Here is an 11,615-nt window from a genome sequence, read left to right as displayed (position 1 = left end):
TTTGTCCCTGTTTTTTGAGCGCTAAAATGTATTCCAAATTACCCCGGTCAGTCGTTTTTTCTTCAAGACCTGGGACTTTTCCTTCCTGGCCGTGGGGTAAAAAGCTAACCCTAACGCTTCGAAGGCCGCCGATACGGATCGGGGCTACGGCTCCATGGAACTGAACACGGGAAATGGGCCGAACAGTACGGCCAGTCAGCCACCGCAAACCAAGGGACCCGAAGCTCAGGCGGGAACTGCAAAGGAAAACGCCGAAACTTCGAGAACTGCCACGTCCACCGAGCAAGTCCGAAACTATAGCCAGCAAGATGTCTCTGGAGACGTACAGGACACACCAGTACTAGCACATGAGGGGGATCCCAATTTTTCTTGGACCGACGTTGTCGGGAAGAACACTAAAAAGAAGCGGGCCCGCGCCGAAAGACTACAGGGCAACGACCCAAGTACGTCAAATCGGCAAATCGAAAACAACAAAATGGCGACCGGCAAGGGCGATGGCGGGAAAGATGGCGGCCCTCCAGCGATCCCCACCTCGACCTACAGGAATGGCGGCCACCGGAAATCGAAACCCAGGAAGGAACTTCTACCTCCGCTTCCGCTGGATCACTACAAAGTAGTGATAAGACCCCAAGAAGGACTCGCCGTCTCGAATTGGTCCGCTCTCGAAATATCGAAAGCCGTAACCACCGCAGCCAAACTAAGTCCCAAGGAGCTTGCAAAATCCCGGGTCCGGATTCGAAAGGAGGAGAATATCATTGTCCTGAGTACGCCCGACATCGACCCGGCGAACCGAATGGCCAAAGCAAAGACCATCACGCTCAAAGACCGACAATACGAAATAGCTGCGTACAAAGCTGCCCCCGACAACTCCTGCAAAGGAGTCATTTCCGGCATAGGCGAGAAATATGCGCCCGAGTACCTCACCGAAAACATCCGAGCAATTAGCCCAACGGGTCCCGCCGTTTTTTACGCCAGGATGATGGGGCAGAAGGACTCCGTTATCATCACCTTCCAGGGACTCCAGGTTCCTCGACTCGTCCTCCTGGGCAACGCGGAATACCGTTGTCGCCATTATCTACCTAAGGAGCAGGTCTGCGATGCCTGCCTCGGCCACGGACATAGGAAAGACGTCTGTCCGCATCCCGAAAAAGGCACATGTGCGACTTGCGGTTGCCTCGGATTGGCCATGGAGGATCACGTTTGCTCTCCTCACTGTATACATTGCGAAGGGAACCACCCCTCCAACGATCCACAATGCCCAGCACGACGCAAGGCGCCGTACAACAAGGCCTGGATTCAAAAACAACAAACACAAAAGGGAAATCTGCAACAGACGGAGACCTCCAACACTCAGAACATCCGACCCGATACAACCTCGCAACGAAGCGAACTCCTACCACCGACAAGAAACTCTCAAGCCCACTGGCCGGCACTGGGAGCCGGGGGATTCGAGACTCCGAACCCATACGCTCTCATAGCCTCGGGACTAGAAAGTTACGCTCGAACTCTAGCCCAAGCTCCGCACGCAACGCAAGGACGCATCGTTGACCCGACGGACACGGCACTGTCGGGCGGGAACCGAGGACGTTCCCGGTCTAGGAAGAAGTCCCAAGTCAAGAGCCAGCAACAGCCGCAGGAGCTGCCCCACCTATTGCAGCAGCAGCAGCGGGGAAGCCACCGGCAGGGCCCCTCAGGACTCACCGCTGTCAATACTCAGGTGAGCTGGGACGAACGGCCTCCCAACCCCCCCACCCCCGCTCCCCGAAATTCCTTCTCTTCAACCTCCCAAATTCCTCCTGCCCCGGTAGTACTCGGTGACTCGGAAACTCGTCGTCCGCTGCCCGCCAAGCGCGCCGCGCTCGACTCTACGCCCAAGAAAGACGATCTTGATGATCGTTTAGAAAAGTACATGCAACATATCCTTGATCACACTCGAAAAGAGATGCAGTGCGGACTCGAAGCCTTCGACAAGCACATTGAGGCAAAATTTCAAAGGCAGATCGAAGCCCTTAGTGCCCAACTAAACAGCATGATAAGAAACGAAATCCAAGCGCTGGTGCATCGTCTTCAATCACGTTTCGGCGGTCCTTGTCCAAATATGTGCGAGGGCCCTCAATGCCCCTACCCCCCGGCCGGGCCAGGAGGCTATGCCGGGCCTAGACCAGAGCCGATTGCCGACGGACCCTCCGTAGATCCGAGACTCCAGCCAAACTCTGAAAGCCCTCCTCCCCCACCTGATCAAAGCATAATCAACCAACAGCACTTCCAGCAAGACCCTGCACCGCAACTGACTCAAATTCTTAATCTTCAGCATGGACAGGGCAGCCCCCAGTAGATCCGATCAGGCAAATTCTAAAACCGCGCGAACCGGTGCGGCTCGGGTGTGGCAGTGGAACTGTAGGGGGTACCGCCGCAGGCGCGGGGCCCTTACACAGTTTCTCGCCACACAAGAGCAGCTGCCGGATGCTATAGCGTTCAGCAAGCGGGCTGCGTACCGTCCCTGTCGGGCTATGTCGCCTTCTGTCAAGAAACAACTAGCGAAGAAGAAAACCCTAGAGTTTCGACCTTAGTATCAAAACATATCCCGGTAATAGAACATTCGCTAGAAACCTCCATACCATACGTCTTCCTCGAGCTCCTACCGCAGAAGAGGGGCCACTGCAGTTTATTCCCGCTGAACGTGTACAGCTCTCCGAGCAAATCCAAAGACACGTTCAACCACCTCTTCCGAGATAAAAAGACAATAATCTCCTTATAGTAGGCGACTTTAATGCAACACATACCACCTTAGGATACGCTAAGGCCTCTGCAAAAGGGAGAAAGCTGATGGACGCCATCGACGTCTATCGGCTGACTCTCCTGAACGAACCCGACCAGCCGACTAGGATCGGCAATAGCATTAGTCGCGACACTTGCCCCAATCTGACACTTCCCAGAACCCGAGATAGTTGCAGTTGGACGAACCTTGGGGAGAGTTTGGGCTCAGATCATCTCATCCTCGAGACCGAAGTGCCAGTTCAACTAAATCGCAAGCGAGGCAAACCGCAACGCCTCGTGAATTGGGACTCGTTCCGACAACTTCGGTTGGCTGTGGCCAAGGGAAACCCCATAAGGGGGGATGAACTAGCGTTGGAGCGATGGGTACGACAAATCCAGGAAGATGTCGAACGGGCGACCAAGACGATCCTAACGACCGACAAGGCTCCCGTGGTCGACCCTCACCTTTTCCACCTCTGGGAGGCTCGTCGCAGCCTTACGAAGAGGTGGAGACGACAAAAATACAACCGGAAGCTTCGGGCGCGCATTGCGAAACTCACGCAGGAGGCCGAACAATACGCCGAAGAGTTAACTCAAACCAATTGGCACAAACTCTCCGACCAGCTGCAGGGTACCCTAGGCACAAAGCAGACCTGGAGCCTACTTCGTACCCTTCTCGATCCGACCAAAACCAAAGTCGAATCGAGCAAAGCACTGATAAAACTTCTGCACTCCCTGCCCAGAGAGGAAGGAGACCGGCTCTGGGAAACTCTAATAGAACGGTATATCGCCGCAGGCCCTAGACCCGAGTACCCATCGTACCCGCACAACGAAGGGGATATCCCTCACCCACTAGACGCTGATATAACCGAGCAGGAGGTCCGGAACGCTCTCCAGAACATCACTCGAAACACGGCCCCAGGGAAAGATGGTGTTACGTACAGGCTTCTTAGGAACCTGGATGACGACTCGATCTCAGCACTGACTGGATACTTTAACCAAGTATGGACCACTGGGGAGCTCCCCAAAGAGTGGAAGCGTGCAGACATTTCGCTAATCCCCAAGTCAGGCAAACCTCTATCACTCCAAAATCTCAGACCGATCTCTCTCACCTCCTGTATCGGCAAATTAATGGAACACGTCGTGCTCCGTAGACTCCAACCGCATCTAGAATCGATTGGCTTCTTCGCTGATTCAATGTTCGGCTTTAGACCGAATCTCTCCACTCAGGATGTTCTTCTGCAACTCAAGAAGGACATCCTAGATTACCCCGGCACGGCTCAGACCAGGACCGTACTGGCTCTGGATCTTAAAGGGGCATTCGACAACGTATAGCATGACATCATACTCGAAGGCCTAGCCCGTGCCCGACGTGGGGGACGAACGTACGAGTACGTAAGTTCGTTCCTCAAGGACAGGATCGCCACCCTAGGGATAGGAGACCAGCGTTTCGGTCTCATACTCCTCACCGGTCGAGGAACCCCTCAGGGCTCGGTCCTCTTGCCCAGTCTCTTTAACATCGCCATGGCGGGGCTCCCCTCGATCCTAAACAACATCCCGAGAATTCAACACTCACTATATGCCGACGACATTACCGTCTGGGTCGAGAGCGGCTCGGACGGAGAGATCCAGGACGCGCTGCAGACGGCTGGAGATGCTACCCAGGAGTACGCCAGAGCGGCCGGACTGTCTTGTGCTGCTGACAAGTCGGAACTGCTTCTGATCCGTGGTATGGCTAAGCTCAAAATCAACGAGGAGATTACTGTCTCCATCGACGGCAAACCAATACCGAGCGCAAAGAGACTCAGAATTCTAGGCCTTCAACTACAAACAGACGCCAAAGCGTCGTTTACTGTCCAAATGCTGCGCAAACAGTGCCTACAGATTGCCCACTTGATCCGAAGAGTTACCAGCAAACGTAGAGGACTCAAGGAGCGAGACACAATTAGGATAGTTCAGGCTCTTCTGGTGAGCCGCATAGTCTACCACGCGCCCTTCCAAAATTTTCGCCGAAAAGAAATTGATGCTCTTAACGCCACTCTTCGCATGGCGGTCAAGACGGCCATCGGCCTCCCGCAACACACGTCGACCAAGCGCCTACTCCAACTAGGCCTTCACAACACGATAGAGGAGCTGACTGAGGCACACTCGATTGGACAGAGAACCCGGCTCGGCCGAACTAAGGCCGGCAGGGCTCTACTTCGTAGACTGGGCTATCGGACTCCGGCATCCTCCCTTGACGAGGGAGGGCAAAAACCCGCGCCTCCGGCAATCACCGCGAGAGTTCGGGTAATGCCCATCTCCAAGAACATGCACCCGCAAGTCAACGGGGGCAGGAGACTCGCAAGGGTCCGGTACCTACGTAGGCGATACCACGGAGACCCTGACGTACTTTATACGGACGCTGCTTCCTATTCTTCACCCTCGAGCGGCAAATGCATCGCGGTGTGCGACTCGGACGGCAGGAATGGAACTTCGGCATCCCTGAGGGGCGCTCCCTCCTGCGCTGAGGCCGAGGAAGCGGCGATAGCTTTAGCCATATCGACCACCCAGTATGGAGCAGAATTTCATTGCAATACCACCGTTACCATCATAACTGATTCTCAAGCCGCGTGCAGGGCCTGGGCTGGAAACTTGCTTTCTTCCTGGAGCAACCAAATTCTATCTAACCTCGATCACACAAGACTGCCTCTGGTCCGGATAGTCTGGACACCCGGCCATGCCTCCATCCCCGGCAACGGGAGCGTGACGCCCTAGCCCGCGGATTAACTATCCGGGCTTTGCATAGGGAAGGGACGACAGTTGGGGACAACACTACCCGCGAGGACGAGCAGGAACGCGAAACACAGACACCGCACCTAGAAACCTTCAATCATGTCACCGAGTACTACCGCTCGCAGCGCAAAAAGTACCCCCACCCCACAAGGACCTTAACAGGCAAGAGGCCTCCGAATGGAGAAAACTTCAGACTCACTCTTTCCCTAACCTCCTTCACCTTCATCGATTCTTTCCTGACAGGTACCGGAGTGTATGCCCGGGCTGTAAATCCCCTGAACCCTCCCTCTACCACTGCACTTGGGCATGTCCTTCCCCTGTCGGGGTAAGAGTCATGCCCGTTCCTAACCCCACTACAACCTCCTGGGAGGCCGCTCTACTCAGCTCACGCCCCGAGCGGCAGCGAGCGCTGCTCGAACAGGCTAGACGGGTAGCGGTGGCCTGCGGTGCCTTGGACTTGGGGACCTGACCCGGGGGGCGTCATCACTGAACATACTGAATTAAAGTTTTTACCACCACCACCACCATACATTTCTGAGCCATTATAGTTTCAACTTAATGCAAATGATATTTAATAACAGGATGTTTGTATGTGAATATGGTCATATTCGCGCTTGCGGATTTTTTTATTAATAACTATTATAAAAGATTCATATATGACTAATTGTCGCATTTTTATTTGCCTGGCTAACAAGTCTGTCTCCCAAATTTTTTCATTAGCCATCTGGCGTCTTCCTGCATAAAGATTAATTTATTATTATTTAATAAAAATATAAGGACATAGTTTTTCATTGTCCCAAACTGTCAAGTTCAATCATGAATTTAACAAAATTCATAAAAGGAAAGCGCAATACGTGACATTTATGCATCGATGCTTAAGCCTCCTCAAACATTGGGGAATGAACAAATGTGTTGCATTTGATACTACTCGTTTAAAGTTATATGACCCAAGTCGTGTCGCTTTGAGAAAGAAGTAATTTTCTTGATGCGTGAGCTTTCTGTGCAACATGGCCCGACTCCATCAGTTCTAGTGCAGAGACAACAGTTGCGCACGATACAGTTAACTACGATAGGAGTAGGGAAAAATAGCCGGCCTCCAGGTGAGGCGCTGCGTGTAGAACCCACCAGATAGCGCTGGTGTTCGATTTCGGAGCACTCCTGCCAACGAAGTTCGCGCCAAGCGTAGCTGTTTTTTATCTTAGCGGTTCATTAGTGTGGCCTATGTAGGCTTTATGGGTGTTTCAAGGTCTATGAATTTATGTTTAAAGCTTACTTGGACAATGTAGTGAAAAAAGGGGTAACCAGTCTTGCATGCTGGCGCGTAGCGGTGCGCATTCATCTTTTTTCTCTTCGTTTATATTGCTTAGCGGCAAGACTCGAACCTATGTAATCAAAATGCAAAGCACTTGACATTCACGAAAACAAATTGCGAAAACGACCGTAGACTCCAGAGAAACCACCTGAGAACGTACGCGACGCCATATCCCATGTTACAGTAGCCATGCTCTCCGTATTTTAATAACAGCGCCATTCGCGGCAGTCTACTCTTCTGGCTTCACACGGCCGATGGGGCGCCGCCGACGCTTTTTCCACGGCCCCTACATTCTAGTTCACTGTACTTCCGATGGTTTCCTACCTGCTTGCTCAATGCACCATCCAGCCCCCTAGCGGAGATCAATGGGCGGGATTGCTGGCACGGAGATGCGCTCCGACAAAAAACCGAAACATAGAAACGCATCCAAATTGAGAATTGTTTCGTAACGCCTGTTGTAGCCCTGTTGCAGCATTGTCTTCACCATGTCATCGACGTGTGACCTCTGTGCAAGGGGAGTACGTCGAGGAGATATTCGAACGGGGGAAGCTTCCCTTGTCACGATTCGATGTGTAGCTACCTGTAATGTTCGGCGAGTTCCCGGGACAGCGGGGCATTGACGAGTGCACGCAAGCTTGCCCAGTGTTCATCTGTTTTAATCTCGTGCGACATGCTCTTTATATACCAGGTGTGCAGGGGGCGCCACCTGGCTGTCTATCACATTCCTTCCCCCCCTAACAAAAATGAGCCAAGGTCCCACCGATTTTCACGGCGAAAAGCGCACAGGAGGCTTTCGTGCTCGATTACTTCTTCTCGGTAGTGGAGTACCAGGACTCCTTGGTAGCGGAATGCCAGGAACAGGCTGAGTATCGTCATGCTGGTATTCAGCTGTTACGGTTTGAGGTACCGCTTGGGCAGAATCCTCTAGTGGTACAGGCACATTCTCATTAGGAGGAGCGGCCTGATCCACCGGCTCTGGTCGCGGACCCGATGATGCCCTAGCTTGGGATAGGTCAGGACGCAGATGTCCTTCATGACGTCTCCAACACCGACCATCTGGGAGTGCGACATCTGTGATGTGGTCACTTGGAGTGTCGGTCACAGTTGCCGGTACCCATGGTGGACCTTGTCGAAAATTTCTCGCATAAACGGCATCACCCGGTTGGACAGTTGGTATCAGTCGAGCACCCCTGTCGTGCGCCATCTTCTGGATGAGTTGTTTTTTCGATACGCTTGACCTCAGGTCCGGGTGAAGTAGAGCCAAAGCAGTCTTCAACTTGCGGCCCATCAGTAACTCGGCCGGAGTGCACCCTGTGGTTTCATGAGGTGTAGTTCTGTAGTTGAGCAGGATTCGGGCCAGCTAATACTGAAAACTTCCATCAGCTGCCTTCTTCAGCTTCAACTTTATGGTTTGAACCGCTCGCAAAGCGGCTCCATTTGACGCTGGGTGATACGGGGGTGTTAGAATCTGCCTTATTCCCTTTTGTTGAAGGAATTTCTTAAAGCTACCGCTTATAAATGCCGGCCCGTTATCGGATACGACGAGGTCTGGTAGTCCGTGACAGGCAAACATCACCCGCAGGCAAGGGATCGTGGCTTCTGCCGACGGCGTGGACACAGGAACGACCTCAATCCATTTTGAGTAGGCGTCGACCACGAAGAGTAGATATCGGTTCATCATTGGTCCAGCAAAGTCGATATGAAGACGAGACCATGGCTTTTCTGGGAATGGCCATGGCATCATTGGTGCGGGTCGTGCGAGTCGCTGGTTTTCTTGACACACACGACATCCCCGCACTGTAGCCGCAATGTCTTCATCTAATGATGTCCACCATACATGGCTCCTAGCCACGGCCTTCATTTTGGCGATCCCTGGATGACCTTTATGCAAGAGTCGTAGAACCTCTGGTTGTAAGGATCCTGGGATGACGACTCTTGACCCCAACAGGATACAGTTCTCTTGTACGCACAGCTGAGTTGTTCGAGGAGCGTACGGTTTTAAGTCTGGGTCATGCAGCTCAGCTCCAGACCACAAATGATCTCGAAGCTTCGCCAAAATCAAGTCTTTTGAAGTGGCGTCGGCCACGACAGACGCAAGTAGTACGCGAGGATAGGCCCCCTCGAGCATGAATACCTCGGCTGGCCGCTCGATGGAACATGGAGGAACTGGCAGCGGCAGCCTACTCAAGACATCCGCATTTGCTATGTGTGAACCAGGTCTGTACTTGAGTTTGTAGCTATAAGCCGACAGCATCAGTGCCCAACGCAGCACACGTGGCGAACAGGTCTCAGGTACAGGCTTGTCCGCAGCAAGCAGCCCCAGCAAGGGCTTGTGGTCTGTGACCGCTTCGAAGTCACGGCCCCACAGGTATTGCCGAAACTTAGTCACACCAAATATCAGAGCCAGGGCTTCCTTGTCAAGCTGACTGCAGTTGCGCTCAGCCGGCAGAAGACCTCTAGATGCAAACGCAATTGGTTTCTCAGCACCTGAATCTTCTCGGTGAGCAAGGACAGCCCCAATTCCGTACGGTGACGCATCGCAGATAAGCACCACTGCTTTCTTCGGGTCATAATGCGCCAATACCGCGGCAGACAGCAGTAACTCCTTGCTCTGACGAAAAGCCTGCTCCTGGTCCGCACCCCAAGTCCAAGGCGTCTTTGCCCCCAGAAGATGGTTTAACGGATGTAGAACGCTGGACAAGTTAGGCAGGAACCGACGATAGAAATTGACCAGTCCCAGGTAGCACTGCAGCGTTTTTACATCGGTAGGCCTTGGAGCTTTCAGTACTGCGCCAGTCTTTTCTGGGTTTGGTTGGAATCCCGCAGAGCTAACGACATGACCCAAGTATTTAACCTGGGGAACCAAGAAATCGCACTTGCACAGCTTCAGCTTCAGCCCAGCTTGCTGCAGCCGACTCAGCACTTGGCCCAGGTTTTCCAGGTGGTCTTGATCGTTTCGCCCTGTCACGAGAATGTCGTCGAAATATACAACGACGTGCTTAAGTTCTTGCAATAGGTTCTCCATCTCTCGTTGAAAGATCGATGGTGCAAAGGTCACACCGAACGGCAGGCGAGTGTACTGGTACAGACCTCGTGGAGTGTTGATGGTAACCAGCTGTGACGACTTCTCATCAAGTTTAACTTGTAGGTATGCATCTTTTAAGTCCAACTTGCTGCATTCCTCGCCTCCGCTCAGCTTAGCAAACAGGTCCTCCACTCGCGGGATCGGGTACTTTTCAGGTACAGTCACAGGATTCACAGTGACTTCGAAGTCTCCACAGATGCGAATCTGCCCACTTTGTTTCAGGACCGGTACAATAGGGGCAGCCCATTCCGAAGTCTTCACTGGACGTAGGACTCCCTCCCGTTCCATGCGTTGCAACTCCTCGTTGACTTTGTCAAGCATCGCAAATGGAACTGAACGAGGCTTGAAAAACCTTGGTTTGGCGTTGTCCTGAAGATTTATCTTTGCGGCCACCCCCTTGAAAGTTTCTAGACCTTCATCAAAGATACTGGAGTATTCAGCAACGAGGTTCGCTACAGAAGTCACAAAGTTGACATCCTTCGCGTTGGAAAGCTTGATGCCAAGGCCTTTCATCTAACCACGTCCTAGCAGAGATGGGCAGGTGCTAGGGACAACATACAGGATGTCCTGACATTCGCGGTTTCCAAGTCTCACCGTTGCAGTAAGGCTTCCCTGAACTGGGGAAAGTTCACCTGAATAGCTTTTCAGCATGATGCGCGACGGGTCCAGCTGCCTTGATGGAAATTCGCGTCGAAATGTCTCCTCAGACACAACAGACACGCCAGCTCCCGTGTCAAGTTCCATCAGCAATGGAGTCCCGTTCACCGTAACTTCCACTCGGAAAGGTTGGCCGTCGACTGCAGAAGATGTCATTTCCCACATCTCATAGACTTCTGGCAGTGAGACATCTTGCGACTGGCCCGCTTCGTCCAAGGTGTGTACCGATCTCGGTATTCTAGTGGACGTCGTCGGGCCGCCGGCGGTCGCATCCGCTGTCTTCCCCTTGCACACTCGTGCCAGATGCCCCTTTCCCCGACACTTGTGACAAGTGGTACTTGCATGACGGCACTGTGTGGCGTAATGCTCGCCTCCGCAACGAAAACACGAGATGGTGCCAGTCTTCCGCTTCGGGTTCACAGCTGCATCGCGTGACACTGTGTTAGCTGACGCGAGGTTTGGCTGGATAGACGTCGATAGCATCTGCGAATCTTTCTTCGCGTCTTCCATTGCAACGACCATCTTTTTTGCGAGGTCAAGGGTCAAATCTGGAATCTCTAGGAGTCGCCTTTGTATCATCTCGTCGTTAATACCTCCGACGATGCGGTCTCGCAGCATTCTATTTCAGAACGCGCCGAATCCGCAATCATCCGCCAGCTTGTTCAGACAAGCAAAGAAATCCGCCGCTGTCTCACCGTCATGACACATCCGTGAATTGAACTTAAAGCTTGCGACGACTTCCGAAGGCTTCGGTGAGAAATGCTCGCCTGATACCTCGAAAATGGTTTCTAGGCTGGCCTCCGACGGTTTGACAGGAGCCAGAAGATTTCGAAGCAGCGAATATCTGGCGGGTCCAAAACACGTAAGTAAAACAGCTCGCCTTTTCTCATCCCTGACATCTTTGGCGATGAAGTACTGTTCAACCCGCTCCCTGTACTCGCTCCAGTTCGTTTCAGTGTCAAACGGCTCTAATTTGCCGACCACCGGCATTCCAGAACAGGCGCACGGTCCGACGGCAGCAGTTCAACA

The 11,615-nt window shown here is 52.9% G+C and overlaps 1 protein-coding gene across 1 annotated transcript; it reads right to left on the bottom strand.

The window, feature by feature from the left end:
* Positions 1-10,442: 10,442 nt before the first annotated feature.
* Positions 10,443-11,096, bottom strand: LOC120846607. Its single transcript, XM_040218433.1, has one exon. The coding sequence runs from the start codon at positions 11,094-11,096 to the stop codon at positions 10,443-10,445; it is 654 nt and encodes a 217-aa protein (XP_040074367.1).
* Between the last annotated feature and the right edge of the window lie 519 nt (positions 11,097-11,615).

Source organism: Ixodes scapularis, unplaced genomic scaffold (assembly GCF_016920785.2).
Source record: "Ixodes scapularis isolate PalLabHiFi unplaced genomic scaffold, ASM1692078v2 PGA_scaffold11__112_contigs__length_91849675, whole genome shotgun sequence".
NCBI classification, from domain to species: domain Eukaryota; kingdom Metazoa; phylum Arthropoda; class Arachnida; order Ixodida; family Ixodidae; genus Ixodes; species Ixodes scapularis.
This window is presented reverse-complemented; position numbering and strand designations above follow the sequence as displayed.

Coding starts and splice junctions, on each gene's coding strand:
- LOC120846607 (XM_040218433.1), bottom strand. CDS start 11,096: ATGGAAGACGCGAAGAAAGATTCGCAGATGCTATCGACGTCTATCCAG.